The sequence below is a fragment of the Tiliqua scincoides genome, chromosome 1 (genome assembly GCF_035046505.1).
Source record: "Tiliqua scincoides isolate rTilSci1 chromosome 1, rTilSci1.hap2, whole genome shotgun sequence".
NCBI classification, from domain to species: Eukaryota; Metazoa; Chordata; class Lepidosauria; order Squamata; family Scincidae; genus Tiliqua; species Tiliqua scincoides.
In genome coordinates this window covers 69,160,331-69,178,957 of record NC_089821.1, presented here as the reverse complement: position 1 = coordinate 69,178,957, position 18,627 = coordinate 69,160,331, and the positions used below count along the sequence as shown (strand labels likewise).

The 18,627-nt window shown below is 45.5% G+C and overlaps 1 protein-coding gene across 1 annotated transcript; it reads right to left on the bottom strand.

The window, feature by feature from the left end:
• Positions 1-1,066: 1,066 nt before the first annotated feature.
• Positions 1,067-18,600, bottom strand: CABP4 (calcium binding protein 4). Its single transcript, XM_066636668.1, has 6 exons — positions 18,566-18,600; positions 8,048-8,078; positions 5,456-5,599; positions 3,665-3,774; positions 2,141-2,288; positions 1,067-1,393 (listed from the first exon to the last, which is right to left on the bottom strand). Exons 3-6 carry the CDS (start codon positions 5,523-5,525, stop codon positions 1,365-1,367), a joined length of 357 nt encoding a protein of 118 aa, XP_066492765.1. The 5' UTR covers positions 5,526-5,599; positions 8,048-8,078; positions 18,566-18,600; the 3' UTR covers positions 1,067-1,364.
• Between the last annotated feature and the right edge of the window lie 27 nt (positions 18,601-18,627).

The window sequence follows — 18,627 nt, the reverse complement described above, 5'->3', positions numbered from 1 at the left end:
TGATTGCATTTCAAAAGAAAAATACATTACCTGAAGCGCAAGCCTTAGAGCTACTCAGCTTTGAAATGGATCTAGCAACTGTTGATATAGCATTAAGCCACACTTAGGAACAATTTGGATGGGCCCCTACTTGATTTTGCCCAAGCATACAGCTCATGCACTTTACGAACATCTTCTCAGGGTTCAGAAGTAAAGGAAATGTGGTTTCTGGTTGCTCACACTACTCCTCATCCTTTCTCCACCTATAATAAAGTTGTGCCTTGTGTGCTCAGTTTGAGTGTTTGCCTGTCTGGCTGGGTCTTTGGCTGCCTGCTCTGGTTGCTGGTGGCTCTCTAGTATGGTGGGTATGGGCCCTTCCCTCCTGTGATCCTTTTGGCTGGAAATTTGGAAAGCTGAACCTGGGATCTTCTGTCTGTGGCATACACGCTCAGCCACCCTTTTGTTGTATAGTACAAGACCTTCCTAACTCTTGGCAGAGGAGATGACAGGATTTGAAGCGTGACTTAAAATGCTGTGCTGCACAAACATGACAAGGATGGGGCTTCAACAACAGTCCCTGGGAAGTGCTCAACAACTGTAGCAGCTTTTGGAGGACTTCACAATAGGTTACCCAAAAGGCTCTCAGAATGGGCTGGCTCTGCCTATTAATCACCAGCCAGTCTGACTTTTCCATATCAGATTGAACCAAACAGTACACACAACATGACACTTCCCAACAGCTGTCAGCAGTGGCAGGTTGGAGTAGTTTTTTTCCCCTCTTCCATTTCATCTCAAAGTCTCTTTAAAGAGAACATTCATTTATCAGCTTTGCCTAAGAGAAAGATGCAATTCCATTCAGTTCAGCAGGATAGTGATGTTTCAGATAGAAGGGAAATATGAACATTTGTATGTCATTACTGTAGTGGAGATCTCCAGCCATTCTCCAGCCTTTGATGGAGCCCATGGTTGTGCAGAAAGCTTGGATATTGGAGAATCATCCTGCCCTCAGATTTGATCCATGGTTGGGAATGGTTTTCCAGACCTTTTCCAGTCCCCACTGTGTCAGGGTGGGCTGTAGGGTGCTTGTAGTTAACAGGGAGAGAGATTGTGAGATGAATGCTCTAGGCCTGGCCTAGCCAACTGGAAGGATTGCTCTGCTTGGATGTAGCTGGCAGCAGTCTCCAAGGTACCTTGCACAGTAAGTTGAAGTTAAACATGTTGTTGAGCGTGCAATTGTTTTCAGTGACGTCTGCGAAGGATCCAGGGTTTCAGCCTTTCTCCCCATCTCCAGGAGGTGAAGAGCCATCAGACGGCAGTCAGCTCCCTCTTGCTATGGTAACAATAATGATGGAGGGGAACAGAGAGTCCCTTCACATCAGATCTGGTTACCGGGTTGACAGCATCATCACAAACTCTGAAGGAAGCAAGAAGAGCAGAATCAGTCTCCAAACTGAAATTTTCTATAATGTTTCACACTCTCCAAGTAGTTTCACCTCATTATTCAGCATCTCAACTTACACTGCCTGCAGAATCAGGGCCAGTACATAGGCAGAAACGGGGAAAAAACATTTAGTGTTAGCACTGTAGCACAGCGAGGAGGTAAAGAACAAGGCTATGCTTAGGAAGAGTAGGAGTAGTGCTCAAACAGTGCCATTTTTTGAAAAGTCAACAAAAAGAAGAAAAATCTTTTAGGAAAAGTTTGTGTAATAGAGGCTCATAGCATAATGGAGCTAAACTGTAATCCTTGCAGTACTATGGAAGGCAAGTGCGATCACGAGTACAGGTGTGCACCACTTAACAATGAGATATGGAGAACTTAACATTCTCCGAGATACGTTCTCTGATCCCTTTATGCGATTAGGTCATTAAGTGAACATTCAGTCCAATCTATTGCCTTTGTTGTGTAAACAGACACACCCTGCCTGGCTGCACAGGCTACTGGAGTTAGATTGCCTCTTTTTTGCATTAAGAGCCTCTCTATTGTGTAAACAGACACTTCTGCAGGCTATGGGAGATGCAATTGCCTCATTAAGAGCATCTTTTTTGTGCTTTGACCACTGTCATATATGTAGTCTGTCATTAAGTGAACGATTGTTAAGCGGCACATGCCTGTACAGGTTTAGATAAGAGGGCTGTTGGTAAATGTGCAAGGGGCTCTCACCATCAAAGTCTACACTTCCATCTCCATTGAGGTCCACATCCTGCAGCATTTCATCCACCTCCTGGGCCTTGAGTTGCTCCCCTAGTAGGGCAGTCACAGCTTGGCGCAGCTCTGCTCCGCTGATTGCTCCATCTCCATCTTGATCAAACTTCAACAGAAGGAAGAATGTGAGGGCCTGGCTTTGTGACTGTACCTGCAACTTGAATTTCTTCCTTTATTCTCGTCCCAATTTTTCATCCCTATTCCCAGATTCTTCTCATGCTTACCCACACCCCCTAATCCTGTTCACATTGCTGCTGCTGCACATCTCAATGTCTCCTTCCTGAACTGCCAAGCATGTGACATTGGCTTTAGTCTTCTTCATATGAACTTAGTGCAGCATGGGAGTAAGTGCATGAATGTGCAACATTGGGAAGTACATATGAATGAAATACTCACATGGTCAGGAAAAAATCACAGGGATCCTTTTCTACCCAGCCAATGTCTTCCCTCTTATGGGGTTCCAGTCAGGTAGGAAAGACCCAAGTGATTGGCTCCACCATGAGGTTGCTTATGGAAGTGGCTCTTGCACCATGGCAGGTATGTGTGAAGGGGACTTGCTTTTATATGCCAGGCCAATTCCAGTCCATTCCTGCCAAAATATGACTAATGGTTTGCCCTTCTTTAATAAATATTGCCTTGTTTTAGATCACCATATCCTCTAAGAAGGAACTTCACCAACATGGCAAAGCTTTGGAACATGTGTTCAGTAACTCTTTGCAGTTGTATTGGTGACATAGGAGACAAAGGACATCTCTTCATATCACACACACACTTCTTCTTCATGCAAGCAAAACATTGCTACAAGAAGGATCACCATTTACATGACAGTCACGAGAAGGAGCTGTATTAAAATCTCTAGTTAGCGTTGTTTTGCCTCAGCAGAAGTTCCAGAGAATTAAACCATTTTGTAAACAGCAGCCTCCCATGCTGTGAAGCCAGCACATTAGAGAAGATCAGGATTTATATGTTTTGCAGACTAGGAAAGTGGCAAACACATTCTATACACACAAGAAGATTACTTCAAGAACCTGAAGTGACAGAAAGTACCCCGGTGCTTATTATTTCAACATATGTCACATTGCTCACAAAGAACTCACAGATAATACTGTATAGTGAAAAATATAATGTCTTGTGTAAGTGAGTCACATTATCTTCTGTCTTGCTGAGGAATAACTCTCCTTTTGTTCTCTACATGTTACAATAGGCCCCATAATACCGGTTATGCAATGTAATTCTATTCCGCAATGAAGGGTTGGGGTGACAGGAATGTTCTGGGTCTTCTCCAAGCCAGCTGTACTCCTTGGTTAGCTGCTGCCTTCACTTTTAGCCCACATTCACAGTTTGCTGTGTGCCTTATAATTTAGCTTAGTATTGGGGGTTATAGAAATATAATTGATATGTGCAATTAAATCATTGCATAGGGTCTCATCTGGAGAATGTCGCATTCATAGTTCCCTCCCATCCACTGTTACCCCATATTACCTCACGGAAGGCAATCTTTAGCTCCCTCACGCCCACCATGTGAGCTGTCTCTTCACGCAGCTTTGGACCCATCATCTCTACAAAGTCCTCAAAGTCTACACGTCCTCCCACTATGAGGAAAGAGAATAAGAAACAGTTTCCGAGAAAATGGGAGAGGAGACTACCCAGAGCAAGGGGCATCTTTAGGTGATGAAGTTCAGACCATGAGTAGTGGCAGTGGTTCCCAAACTTTTTTGACTGGTAGCTCCTTTGACCTACTGGGTCATTGGCTGTGGCTCCCCATTAGGGCTACAGTCCTATACACTGTATAGGGGGCAGCAGGTTTTGCAAAGATTCCATGGCTCCCCTGGCTGGTTCCCACAGTTCCCCAGGGAGCTCTGATTCACAGTTTGGGAACCATTGGGTAATGGGTTAGAAAAGAATGTGACAGAGAGCCCAGAATTTGGAACCCCCTGCTTCCTGTTAACTATCACTTGTGCAGCGCAATCCTAAGCTGCACTTGGGCCAGCGCACGTACCTTGCGCCAGCCCAGGAGGGTCACAAACATGCCGTAAAACACATTTGTGCCTCCTCACGAGCAAGCTGTGCAAGCTGAAACAGCCTCCACGGCGGCTTGCGTGGTGAGCTTTGCATTGGCCCACCTGGGCTGAGACAAGGCTCTCAGGTGGGTAGGGAGGAGGTGGGAGGGAGGCGTTCCTGGGTGGGGGGAAGTTGGGCGATGGGCAGCCCCGGGGACAGGCAGGCAGGGAGCGGAGTTGGGATCCAGCAGTTCAGACCCCAACCCCCATTCCCAGGGCGTCTGGAGCGGCTTGAAACTGCTCCGCTCTCCTCAGACTTGCACAACCTCAGGAGGTGGCGCGGGTTCGAGGAAACCCGTAGGGGCCAGGGCACCTTGCCCAGGGGTAAGAGGAAAGTTTCCCCTTGCCTCTGGCTGAGCCCATTCTGGCCCCTACCCTGCACTGGATTCAGCGCAAGCCTCTTGGCTTGCCTGTTTCAGCGCAGGGTAGGATTGCACCCTTAGTCTAAGCCTGATTAAAGCAAATGTAATGAAGATAAATGAAGGTAATGGGCATGGGGGGTTCAGGGAACCATGGAAATACGGATCACCCACAGATACCAGGAACATATTCCCTGCAGATTCTAGGGGACACCTGTATTGTATTTTATAATGTATATTTTAATATTGTAAGTTGCCTTGAGCAGCCAGTGGGGGCGGGGGGGGGGGGGGAAGGAAAGGTATGAATATTTTTAAATAAGCAAATCAATAAATAAGCCCCACTGAACACAGGGAGGCTTACTTCTGAATAAAAAGGTATGGGACTGCATGTTTGTTTTTATTTAGTGTGTGTTGGAGCAGCCATCATCCTATTTTTTTTTATTTAAAAGGTTTCTATATCACTTTTCCGATGTTCAAACAAAACCTGCCTAGACAAAACATTCCCTTTTATGTGCCTGTGGTAAGGTGTTGCTTGTTACCTGCAACTTTGATAAGAATTTGCAATACATACAGCATCTTTATTTATATTTAGAATCTGTTGCCAAATTAATTAGGGCATCTTTTCAGTCAACCAAAGTTTTAAAAAACTTAATCTGACCAAATAATTGACTGAACTTTCCAGACCTCCTGGTAAATAGGGAGCAGAGGGCCCCCTATGGTTTGAGGGTGGGAAAACAGCCTAGCCAACAGGCATTGAACTATAAGGAATTGGACAGCACCTCCAGACTTGTTTGGGGCATGAGTGTTGGGGAGAGGGGGAATGTGATTCCCACCCACCAGCCCGCCCAGCTCACTTCGCATCTTGATGTGTTGTGAGATCTCAATCAGCTCCATCTCAGTGGGCATATAGCCCATGGTTCGCATGCACTCGCCCAGATCCTTGTAACTGATGTAGCCATCCTGGTCCGTGTCAAACTCCTTGAAGGCATCTAGAAGTTCTGCCAGGAAAGACATTTTACAGAGATGTGAAAAGATTCCTGCCTTGCACGGGGGACTTTCTTAAGGCATATGACAGTAGAAGGGGCACAAAGAAAAGACAAGGACATGCCTTTAGGTACTGCTCTGGTGCTGACTTTGAAAGGTTCCTGGATACCTCACCACTGGCTTGCAAGCTAGTAAGGATAAAATGTTTGTGTATGTAGTTGGTTTGTTTATCATCAACCCTCTGACAAATGAAATTGCAGCATAGGACACTGAGGGATTATTCAGGCATCAGTGACCTGGTTTCCAACACTTAATGATCTGAATCAGGACCATGCAAACCCAGGCCCAGAGGCCAGATCTGGCGTTCGAGCAGATCTGTCTGTCTGGTGAGCAGAACTTTTTGTTCCACTCCTGTGTGGCTTGTCCTCCCAGTAGACCTGGGCACCAGGATGCTCTGGGCAGACAGGTCTGCCCAGTCATCCTGTTGTGCAGCCTTCTGGAATGCCAGGCAACAGATGCAATGTCCCAGAGCATCCTGGTACCCAGATCTATCAGGAGGACAAGCTGTGACGGAGCAGAACAAAAACCTACAGTCTGGACAGGGAAAGCATTTTAGGAGAACCGAGGTTGCAATTTTGGGTGCTGCTGATCTGAATTATTAAAGATAACAATATGACTAGATACTGATTATAATGTTGTGATCTCATCAAGTCCCTCGATTACCTCAGTCATTTTGCCTGCTGATGAGCAGTTCATAATTGGCCAGGATAAGTGGCACCTCTAAATGGAGCTGACAGGTGAGTCTGCCTCACGCCTGCCAATCCAGAACTGTCATTTTCTCCAATGGCCCCTGGCACCATTGCTAAGAAAGCATGATATAGCCCTGAGGCGCTAGCAATCATGCAGAGCAGCAATGAAAGGTGCAGGATGAAGTCATGGTCAAATGCTTACTGGGCTGGCTGAGGAGTGTCAATCTCGTGGGGCCTGGGAGTGCTGCACTCTCCTCCATCTTGCCCTATGGGGGGAGCTCAACTTCCAAGGGGCAAAGGAATGACATCTGGGGAGAGGCAGGAACCACACCTACCCCTTGAGCTGATGCTTCAAGGGGGGTTAGAAAATTAGAAAAGCTCATAAAGCATGCAAATAAATGGAGTCAATGAAACATGGTTGCTTCACCAGGAAAAGAGATCCAATCAGATTCTGGCTGTTGCTTTACTCCAGCCTTGAGTGTGTTCTCTCTCATGACCATATCCAGTGTCCCCAATTGCTCCTTGGCAGGCAGGACCTCTACAGAGCCCAATTAGTCAGATGGGTCAGTTTCAGTCCTGGATAGGAGTTGGTGGGCTTCTCCCAGACTTGGGGTGGGATGTGAGAAAGGCATGTCTTTGGCTGACTCTGTCTACACTGCTCCAGGGGTGGGTAGGGCAGTTCCACCCCTCTTCCCCCTCCCTCTCAAACGTAGCTCCACTCTCTCCTTTTCTTGATTCTTCTCCCCTGCTCTGTGTCTATCTCCCTTGATTCTTCTTTTTCCCCTGCTCTGTGTCTATCTTCCTTTTGTCTTCCTTCTCACCTTGCTCCCAGTTCATCTTCCTTGGGGATCTTGCTCACTTACCCATTCCCCCCCCCCTTTTCCAGATGGCTTCCTGGGAGTTACTTCCTCCCTTTTGGTCATTTCCCTTTCCTCCTGCCGCCTCTGTTTCGCTGCTCTGAATCTTCCCCTTCTGGTTTCTCCCACCTTGTGATGGCAGCCCTTTTTAAGAGCTGACATCAGTTGTCCACCACTGCTTGAGGGATCACTGATGCCATTGGCAGGCACTGTAGGAGCTGGCCGCTGACTGTGGCAGCTCTGGGCAGTCCTCCCAGAGCCTCCACGGGTTATCTATTGAAAACTGCTTGTACAGTGGTCTATTGGCTGACAGGAGTTTCTAGAAGCCTTTGTTACATTATGACCAAAGCCTGTTCCCCTCAGGGCAAGGCCAAAATCCCCTTCTGAAGGCCCTAGACAGCTGCCTGATGATCCCAACCCAACACCAGTCTCAGAGCAAACATTTCTATAATACTGATTTTCCTAATTAGATAGAGGGAAATGAAGGAAATAACGGAGAAGGATAACGATTACCCTAAACATTTCTCTTGTCCCCATAACAATTAAAGTGAAGACTTCAGTAATAATTACAAATAATTACAGCGACCTGGATTTGATTTTTATAAAGACCCAAGTTGTGTGTGTCCAAACAACTCTTGGATTCACAAAATATGAAAAATTCCTATTTCTTCCCGTTTTAATATAAAAAAGCTTTAATTTAATTATCCTAAGTCTCTTCCAAAATGGACATTGGAAAGCCGCCCTTGGGATACTGGAAAGAGGTATTCCAATGTGCAATGGCCTTGAATAACATCTACAGTGAAAAGCTACACTTTTGCTCTACCACTGCCATCTGCAGAAAATGATGTCAACTCACCATCCAGCTCCTCTGGGCTAAGCTCCCTCTCCTGGAGGAAAAAGGAGAGTAGGGGGTTAGAATTTGGAACAGGGATTCCTGAAGATAACCTGTGTTTAACTGCATAGAACTACTACATGAGCAAAGTTTAAGGGTCAGATAGATAGATATTTATTTCTGTTTCTAAGCCACTTATCCATATAGTACAAGGGGTGAGAGAGGAGAATGTGCTTCTTGAAGTCAAGTACTCTGTACAGATACTGCTTTGGTATCCTACATCCGTTCCTGGGTTTCACAGCTCAGATAATAGTATCAGCAGTTTGCTTTTGTGTCATAAGACTCCAGCTGTTTTCCCACTCATCCCCAACCCTCACATTTCCTCATTCTACCATTTAGGGCAAGATCCATTTAGGGGACGACAACAACAAAATGTTCTGTAAGGTAACCAGATGTCCCCTGCTAACTGGGCAAGAGGCACTTTATCAAGTGGTGCTTCTCTTATATTTAGCAGGGGGGAACTGTCCCTTTTCAAGCCAGCAGTGTCTTTTCTAGCTGCTGTTGCCAGTTTTCTACTGCATCTTTCAAGATTGTAAGCCCTTTTGGGACAAGGAACCATTTAATTTTTTGATTTTGTCTGTAAACTGCTTTGTGAACTTTCTTGTTGAAAAGCAAATATATAAATACTGTTACTATAATTATAATAATTATAACTACAGTATAACAATACCTTTTATTTAAAAATATTTAATAATTTTAAAGACATAGAGCCCAATCCTGAACTCAGTGTACTGGCTTGCCTCCGGCACACACTGTCACAAACATGCCGTAAGGCACATTTGCGGGCCCTAGTGCCGGTGCTCTGCCAGTGGTAGCCCAGTGCCGGCCTAGCGCTGGGTGAACATTGGAGCTTCACCACTCAGTGGTTGTGCGGACCGCCAAGCAGCAGTGAGGTAGGTGGAGGGATGAGGGGAGGTGGGGAGGGGCTGAGGGAGGCAGAGGGAGGGCAGGGAGGAGGTATTCCAGGAGGAGGGAGTGGGGACAGCTGCAGGCGGTACCAGTGGAGCTTTGCTCTGCCAGATCCTGAGCCTCCATTTCAGGCTGCTGGTTCTACACAGAGGCTCAAAATTCTACGCCAACCCAAGGGTTGGCATGGAATCAAGTGGCCCCATTGCAGGGCTACTCGGTTTACCTGGAGGAAGGGGACAAGGGGATGAAAGTCCCATTTTTGGTGCCCTGGGTGCCAGGAGCTCAGGATTGGGCTCATTGTAAGTCATTGACTTACAGCCCAATCCAATCTAAATCCTTGTGTGGCAATGCAGCAACACCAATGCAGCTACCACTGTATCCCACAAGGAATTTTTGGAGTTCTCCTTGGGGTAAGCCTTAGCAGCCACTACAGGTAAAGACTGGGAACACAAATAGACAATTCAGTCCAAATTGAAGCAGTTTTGATCTGCACATTTATACAGTATACAATGGGAACCCAATAGATAAAAAGTGAAATTGATTAGGGTGCCCACTCTCCATCCTCTTAAACCTACACACACACACACACACACACACACACACACACACACACACACACTAATGAATTGATAGTAACATTAGCTTTTGTGCACTGCAGATCCCTGCATCAGATGCACAAGGCAGGTAGGTATATCTGCATATGGGTATGAAGAAGAAAAGGGATCTTTAATCATGTTACAGATATCCCAGCAGTCAGCCCCTTGCATTTCATCTGGTATTTGTCTTTCTTACTTTCAATTTTTCCCTCTGTACCCAAGTTTAATCCTCCTGAAGGTTTCACTTCATGCATCTGATTAAGTGGACTGAGGTCTACAAAAGTGTATCATAAACAGGATGTTTTTTTTTAACCCTTAAAGTGCTACAAGTCTCTTTATTATTCTTAGTGCCTTTGTTATTAGGAAAATTGTTCTCCAACAGTGTCCTCGGAGAAGGAAGTGGATTTAGTGGAGGGAAGCTTGCATAATGAACTGAGCTCTCCTCAGTGAGAATCACTTCCCAAATTCCAACTGAAGGTAGGATTAAGGGGATTGGAGGGCAAGCAAAGTGCAGCCAGGCTCTATGTGGAGCTGCCTTTGAAGAAAGGAAACTGCAGCTTAGTGCAGAATGTGGCAGCCCCTGTAAGCTCCAGCTGTGGCTGGAGGTAAGCGGTTCAACTCCTTTGGGCCTCTACTCCAGCGGCTGCACTGGCTGCCAATTCGTTTCTGGGCCCAATTCAGGATGCTGGTTTTGACCTTTAAAGCCCTATACAATGTGTTTGAGAAACTGCCTTGTTCTGTACAATCCAGTTTGTCCCCTATGGTAACTGGAGACAGCCCCTTTACAGAGACTGTCACCTATAGAAGTGGAAGGGGCTGTGGCAAGGAAAAAGGGCCTTCTCAAATCAATCTTAGGGAACACCCTCCCTCTCAGTTTAGGAATTGCTCCCTCCATGGGGGCTTAAAGACATTTCTGAGTTCTGATTAGCCTTCTGAGTTCATGGTGTGTTGTTTTTTTTTTTTGTTTTTACATCTGGGTCTTTTCCTTTTATGCTGTTTTCGATTTTTACAGGCTTTACCCTTTCTTAATTGCTGCTGATTTTGTGTTTTATTGTGATTTTAAGGTTGTTTTAATGTTTAAGGTTATTTTAATGTTTAGATATAATTTATTGTTTTAAATGTGGTTTTTATATTTGCAGGCCACTTTGGGTGCCCCTCAGGGAGAAAAGCTGGATATAAATGTAGCTGATAAATAAATGGTAAATCTCTGGGTGAACAGAAACAAGCAATTCATAACTTTTTTTTTTTAAATTAAAACATGATATGGAGAAACTTTCGAGTCATGGCCCTTTCGATGAGGACTCCTGGCCTTCTTTCCAGAGCAGGAGGGAGCCTCAGAAACCCTCTCACCCCCCCCCCCCCATCTAGGTTGCATTTTCTCCAACTCTTCTTACTACCTACTGCTGTGGCTAATGGGATTTCCTGTCCTCACAGCAAGACATCAGACCTGGGCTATTTATATAAGTTAATCATGCAAGTGTCAGGCTATTGGGGGGAGCTGATGCTAATCTTCATGGGCATTGTACCATCCCTGTGCTGTATAGGATCCAAGTATTATTATTATTATTATAGATCCAGCTCATTTCTTCTCCCGCCCCCCCCCCCCAATCCACTTCTGAATCCTAGTCAACCTGAGTTTCTGAATAGCTGTTAAATATTTAGGAAAAAATCTAGTAAGAGTTATCATTTGTCAACCGCGCACATGGTGTTGGGAAGCAGACCTACTGGAGTTACACAACTCAAGGCAATTCAGAATGCAGAAGAGCACCACTAGATTCTATTTCAGTCCCGCCCTTGGTTCTGGCATGCTGTTCTTTCTCTGCAAGTAGAATGTGTGGGGACCCTCTGTCATAGTCCCACCTGGATCATTTCCCAGATGCTGTTTGCCTCAGGAAAAAAGGTCCAATTGGAATCAAAGCATGGGTCCTTCAGAGCCATGGTGAATGGATTATACAACTTTAAAATAAATTTAGACATAACTTAGTCCAGATTCTTTCCTTCCCCTCAAAAATGTGGTGCATTTTGTGTACACTTGCAAATGTGCATTCGGTATCCCACCTCTATCTGTTCACACCTTTTCCAAATTCCTGCTGAAGTTGGGCTCTTCCCCCCATAGGAGAAGGGAAGGAAGACACCCCTCTGGAACAGCATAGATAGAGACTCGTACAGTCACCCCAAAGAGCATGTCCCTTTTAGAGAGTCACCCTTTTATTTTAAAAGGAAGTTTATTAATGACTCTTTATGCATTATTCTCAATTCATAACGCTCAGTGTTTTAACACTTTCGAAAATTGTGAGGTACATTCTGCAGTTCCTGAAACCCATCATTGAATAACCAAGGGCCCAATCCTATCCAACTTTTCAGTGTTGATACAGCCATGCCAATGGGGCATGTGCTGCATCCTGGGGGGGGGGGCGGGCAGTCATGTTGACCTCCTCAATGAAAGGAAACATTTGTTCCTTTACCTCAGGGCTGCACTGGTGCTGGAAATTTGGATAGGATTGGGCCCTAAGACTGAAACCCTATATCCACTTATGGAAGTAAGTCCCATTGAACACAGTGGCACTTAATTCTTAGACACAAGCAGAATGGTGCTGTTAAAGTCCTATTAGTACAAAGTACAAATGTTCAAATCACGAATCAGCTCTTCTAAAGATACCTTTCTCTACCCTGATCTTTCCCTTAAGTAACCATCTGCATCTTATCCCCAGGAAGGGGCAAGTGAAGACTCCAACTTAAAAACTCTCAATAATTTTCCATTAATGCTACCGTGGCTCTCTAAGGCCACACAACAAAATGGAAATGAACGACTCACCATGTTATTCAAATGAGCAATTTACTCTCTAAGCCAGGGGTGCCCAAACCCCAGCCCTGGGGCCACATGCGGCCCTCAAAGTCTCTCAATGTGGCCCTCAGGGGCCCCCCAGTCTCCAATGAGCCTCTGGCCCTCCAGAGATTTGTTGGAGCCTGCACTGGCCCGACGCAACTGCTCTCAGCATGAGGGCCAATGTTTGACCTCTTGTGTGAGCTGTGGAACGAGGGCTTCCTCCACTGCTTGCTGTTTCACATCTGTGATGCAGTAGTGGCAGCAAAGGAAAGGCCAGCCTTGCTTTGTGCAAGACCTTTTATAGGCCTTGAGCTATTGCAAGACCTTCATTCATTCATATAACTTCATCTTTAATATATTCATTTATGTAAACTTATGCAAATTTATTCAAATTTTAAATGTAAATTAATTCTTTTTTTCCCCCTGACACAGTGTCAGAGAGATGATGTGGCCCTCCTACCAAAAACTTTGGACACCCCTGCTCTAAGCTTATGCTAAAGGTCTGCAAGTCTGTAGTGGAAATTGGCTGGCACCTATGATGTCAAATATCAACTTTGCCCTCATTCCTTGTGCTGTTTTGTAACTCTTTTAAAACCAATGTGCTTTTAAAAAAGATGATGGATTAACTTTAAATGAGTAAGGGTGCAATCCTAACCCCTTATGTCACTTTCCAGCACTGGCATAGCAGTGCCATTGGGACACGAGCTGCTTCCTGCAGTTGGGTGTCACTCACGGAAGCCTCCTCAAAATAAGGGAATGTTTGTTCCTTTACCTCAGACTTGCATTGCCCTTATGTCAGTGCTTTCCAGCACTGACATAAGGGGTTAGGATTGTGTCCTAAATGTACAGATTGTGCGTTAAGAAAACAAGAAGGACACTTCACAAAGCATAGTGAAGATGCAAGACTTATAAATCAGTGTTTGAGGGCACAATCCTATCCAACTTTCCAGCACTGATGTAGCTGTGCCAATGGGCCCTGCGCTGCATTGTATGGTGGTGGGGCAGTTATCTTAAGGACATTTGTTTCCTTAGCTCCAGGCTGCACTGTGGCTGCATCAACACTTGAAAGCTGGATAAGAGTGGGCCATGAATCACTGGTATGTCTGCCTGTCGTTTACATTGCAAACATGAGTGGAAGTCTATTTTAGTGTTACATTTATACACGACCTTGACATAGTGATGACAGTGCGTGTTTTCTCATAGAATGACACAAAACATTTTGCTGGCACTCTGTATGTATCCATTCTTGCCCTCTTTTGCCATTGTTCTTTCTAAGCCCGATTTCTCAGCTGATGAACTGGTTCCCCAGTCTCCTGGCTTCCTTGCACATACAGTATTCTGTATGTTGTCATGAAGACTCCCCACTTCCTTACTTCCACATACAGACATGGACTCACCTTGCCAAAGACAGTGTTGAGGAAAGGTGAATAGGTTTTTACAGCAGCTGCATGCGGGTCAACTTGATGCTTCTTGCTGTGCTTGCGCCCGTGGCCAGACTGGGAGCTCCGCCGTGATTCAGAACCTGGACTTTTACTGTCCTTGGGCTCACCTTCTTCTTTGGGGGGTTGCTCCCCTTCCTCTGCTTTGCCCTTGGCTGGGCCCTCCACCTCCCCAGACTGCTTTCGTGGCATGGGACAGGTATGCGTCTCTGAGATGGGTATTGTTCGAAGACGCAGAATGTGGCTTCTTAAGAAGACACCAAGAAATCCACTTGCACTCCACCTCCAGGGAGGAGCAGGAGGGATAAGCTAATTAGTGGGGATTATTGTGGAGATATTGGTACTGCCTTCAGCCCCTTACAGCTGCCTAAATCCACAGCTTCTACTACATAGCCATCTCAAAGTTACCACCTCTATGATGCCCAAGTAGGTGGAGCTGTAACCATGAGGCAGAGCATGTGTTTTACCAGGCACATTGCCTGAGATGTGAGACAAGCATCTCCAGTTAAGGATTCTTAAGAAGAGGAAATGAGAAAGGCACCTTTTTCTAAGACAGGGAAGAACCTGGTTCAAGGTGGTTCAATGCTGCCTGGGTACCGTTGGTTCGTTATCATTTTCAGAGTACACAATTCTTTCTTTCCATGTCTTCCACATCTCACAATTGAGCTTCCACACAACTCAGTTTTCTTTTCAAAGCTTCTTCCCTTCTTCCCTGTGCTTTTTTTTTTTTTTTGCTTCTAACTCATTCAAGAAAATGCAGTTTTATGAGGTTTTCATGAAAGAGTACCAGAGTATTGTTGAAACAAAAAGCTGATAGTCTCGAGTAGCAAATTTTGGGATAGGTGTCAGCCACACAGGACAGTCACATCATGCTGTGTCCTCACTGCCCCTTCCTAGCTATCAGCAGCTAAGAAAAACAAATAGTTACAGGTGGTTTCTTAGATTTTTTTAAATTTATTTTTAGCCATCTAGACCTGCAAGACATTTCCATTTGTAACATCTTCTCAGTCACAATCTCTAAAGCACAGTTTAGACTCCTATGAAACTGAGCTGTGCCTCACAACAATGTCTGAAAAATTACTGCTGTGAAATAACAGGTAGCCTACTCCCACCCTCAATTTTTTCCATTTCAGTGCCTCTAGCACCACATAGTGGCTGAAGCATCAATGCACACAACCTAGTTCTATGCACATATTCTCAGAAGTCCAACTGAGGGGCAGCCCAATCCTGAGCTGCCCGTTGTTCCGGGACTGCTGCAGTGCCAAAACAGTTCTGTGACCTCCTGCATGCAACAGGGCAGCCACTGGCAGTTGCTTGGGGCAAGGGGACTTTTGTCCCTTTCCCTTGGGTAAGGTCAGTAGCCCCGCAATGGGGCTACTTGATTCTGTGGCAACCCTTGGGCACCTACCTCCCCACTGCCTGCCAGTATGGGTGACCGCGGAACAGTGGCGGTCCACTGGCACTAGCCTAGTGCTGAGCTAGCACCGGTGCTGGAGGCTGCACATTTGCAACAGTGTGCGCTGGTGGTAAGCTGGTGCACACTGTTTAGGATTGGGCCCTAACTTACTTCTATGTGCATAAGAGTGCAGACAGATTTTTCTAGGGAACAACCCACCTCCCAGGTGGACTGAAGATCAAGATAGTCTCATTAGCAAAAGAAAAGTAATCATACAATGTTTATAATGGCTATTTTCATGTAGAAGATTATGCCTCCTAGCACTGCATTAGACTCACCAATCCTTGAGCATGCACTCTGTAGGTCAATGAAGTTCACCAGAAGAACCAGAGCATATGAAAACAAAATGGAGAAGGGATGCTTTACTTAGGGGTCTCCAAACTACAGCCTGGGAGCCACATCTGATCTGCTATAAGATTTTATCTGCCCACAGCAACAAAATATGTTTTCCCAACCACACATTTGATCAATTAACCTGTTCTGTCTGCTGTACACCTGTCTGTTCTGTCTGCTGCACACCTTTCCATGTGGCCAGAGTATTATTAATTAACAGTATTTATATACCGCTTTTCAACTAAAAGTTCACAAAGCAGTTTACAGAGAAAAATCAAATAACTAAATGGCTCCCTGTCCCAAAAGGGCTCACAATCTAAAAAGATGCAAATGAATACCAGCAGACAGCCACTAGAACAGACACTGCTGGGGTGAGATGGGCCAGTTACTCTCCCCCTGCTAAAAAAAGGAGCACCCACTTGAAAAAGTGCCTCTTACCCAATTAGCAGAAAGGAGTAGTGCCTTTCTGGCTAACCCTCATTTTATCACATCTCTTTTTTTCTGAAACAAATTGTGCTGATTACAAAAAAGATCCAAGTAAAACATAGACTGCAATCCTATCCACATTTACATGGGAGTAAGCCCCACTAACTTTGTATTGGCAACCTTCAGTCTCGAAAGACTATGGTATCGCGCTCTGAAAGGTGGTTCTGGCACAGCGTCTAGTGTGGCTGAAAAGGCCAATCCGGGAGTGACAATCCCTTCCACACCGGGAGCAAGTGCAGTCTGTCCCTGGTCTGTCTCCCTGGCTATGGGCCTTCCTTCTTTGCCTCTTAGCCTCAGACTGTTGGCAAAGTGTCTCTTCAAACTGGGAAAGGCCATGCTGCACAGCCTGCCTCCAAGCGGGCCGCTCAGAGGCCAGGGTTTCCCACTTGTTGAGGTCCATCCCTAAGGCCTTCAGATCCCTCTTGCAGATGTCCTTGTATCGCAGCTGGAGCTTGTATGAACTGGAGGTTGTCCATGACTTTGTGTACCTTGGCTCAACGATCTCCGACACTCATTCTCTCGATACCGAGCTAAACAAGCGCCCCACTAACTATAATGTGACATATCTCAGTAGACATGCATAGGATTGGGCTCATTCATTCATTTAAATTTCATTCATGAACAGATTTTTGGGGGGCACATGAAAACATTGATGATGTGGCCCTCATACTGAAAAGTTTGGAGACCTCTGCTTTAGCGGGTCAATTCCATTTGGTATAAGAGTACAGTATGTAAGTTATTGATTTACACACAGCTCAGTCTCTAGTTTTATTAAGTCATCACAAATGCAAAAGAACAAAAATTAAAACAACTAAGCTCAAAGGAAGTGAAACCACTTTCTGCTAAGTAAGTTAACTTACAAAATCAGCATATATGCAGGTATACAAAGCACCACATTTGGCTGCTATCCCCTCCATACCCCACTGGGAGCCCAATCCTATGCATGTCTACTCAGAAGTAAGTCCCATTAGAGTCAATGGGGCTTACTCCCAGAAAAGCATGGATAGGATTGGGCTGACAAACTGTACAATGAAAAAGCCCAACTTTACATTTCTTCATTAAAGTGTTTTCTTTGCCTGCCATTTATTCCTACCTTGAACCAAAAGAGATCTCACTCATTTTATCCCATACTCTTGCAATGGATTGCAATTGCTTAATGCAAATACATAAAAACTGAAAATAAGGAATCAAAAAATAATTCCAGCTAAATAGAAGATGTATTAGAGTGTTAGCCTCTATGCATATTTATTATTAAGAATGTTTATAACATTTCTTTACTCAGAAGGAAGTCCCAGGGAGTACAGTAGAAATTACTCTCACATAAATTTCCATAGGATTATACCTAGCTTTTATGAGCTACATATTGTTTCTCAGGTATCCCTTGGTGGCCTAGACATACACCCCAGACAATGTCTTTGTTGGCCTCCTACTGAGCCTGCTGCTTCTTCTCAGTCAATATCTTTGGAAAAAAGTTTCAAAGGCAACTCCTGAGCTCATGAGAAGTTCCAGAGTCCCCCTTATAACAGAAAGTCATCCCTTATTACTTTTGCATCTCTCTGGGCCCAATCCTATCCAACTTTACAGTGCAAATGCAGCTGCAATGCAGCCCCGTGGTAAGGAAACAAATGTTCTCTTACCTTGAGGAGGCCTCCATGACTCTCCCACTATGGGGTACAGTGCATGTCCCATTGACTTGACCACTGTACTGGCATTGGAAAGTTGGATAGGATTGGGATCTTCCCCCCCCCCCCCGAAATGCTCCCTCATTAGTAAATACCATTCCCCCCCATGCCTCTCTATCAGGCCTTATATACACTGATAGGGATATAAAAATAACTACTGTATTGCAAATGCTGACCATGCCCTTTCTAGCTGAAGCTACTCCCTGGCTGGTTCCAACACAGGCCAGGTCAACCAGCACCTGTGGGCTCAAAATAGATCAAAGGCACCGAATGCTCTTGACTCCTGGCCAATGGAGAAGTCTCCCCTGGAGACTGACAGCCAAATCCTAAGTGGGTCTACTCAAAAGTAAATCCCATTATGTTCAATGGGGCTTGCTCCCAGGAAAGGGTGCATAGGACTGTATGGCTGCAATCCTATCCACACTTGCCTGGGAGTAAGCCCCATTGACTCTAATCGGACTTATTTCTGAGTAGACATGCATAGGATTGGGCTGCAAGGTAGGCAGGCTCACGAGTCCACGCCCTGGTGGGAACGGAGGGAGCCTGTAGTAGAGTCACATACCCGGCTTGTCTTCGTGCTGCATCCCGAGTCAGAGCTCAGCTCAGAACTGGGGGACACCGCCGCCTCCTTGCTCCCTATCTAAGCAGCCAGTGCTTCCTTTCTAAAGGGAGAGGTCCTGGGGCACCACATCTCCCGCCACGTCCCACGGCCGCTTAATGGACTGGTTGCGCGAGAAATGCACTCGGCACATACTCAGAGGCACTCTTGACGATGCCTTCCTACCGCCCAGGCTACTCTTTGGACCAGCCCCTGAA

What these genes read in the sequence shown, in the direction of transcription:
- CABP4 (XM_066636668.1), bottom strand. Translation starts at nt 5,525, where the DNA reads ATGCGAACCATGGGCTATATGCCCACTGAGATGGAGCTGATTGAGATC. An exon ending in ACAACACATCAAGATGCGAA is followed by an intron (nt 3,775 to 5,455) that starts GTGAGCTGGGCG and finishes CTTTCCTCATAG; the next exon opens with TGGGAGGACGTGTAGACTTT. An exon ending in TGGAAGTGTAGACTTTGATG is followed by an intron (nt 1,394 to 2,140) that starts GTGAGAGCCCCT and finishes TGCTTCCTTCAG; the next exon opens with AGTTTGTGATGATGCTGTCA.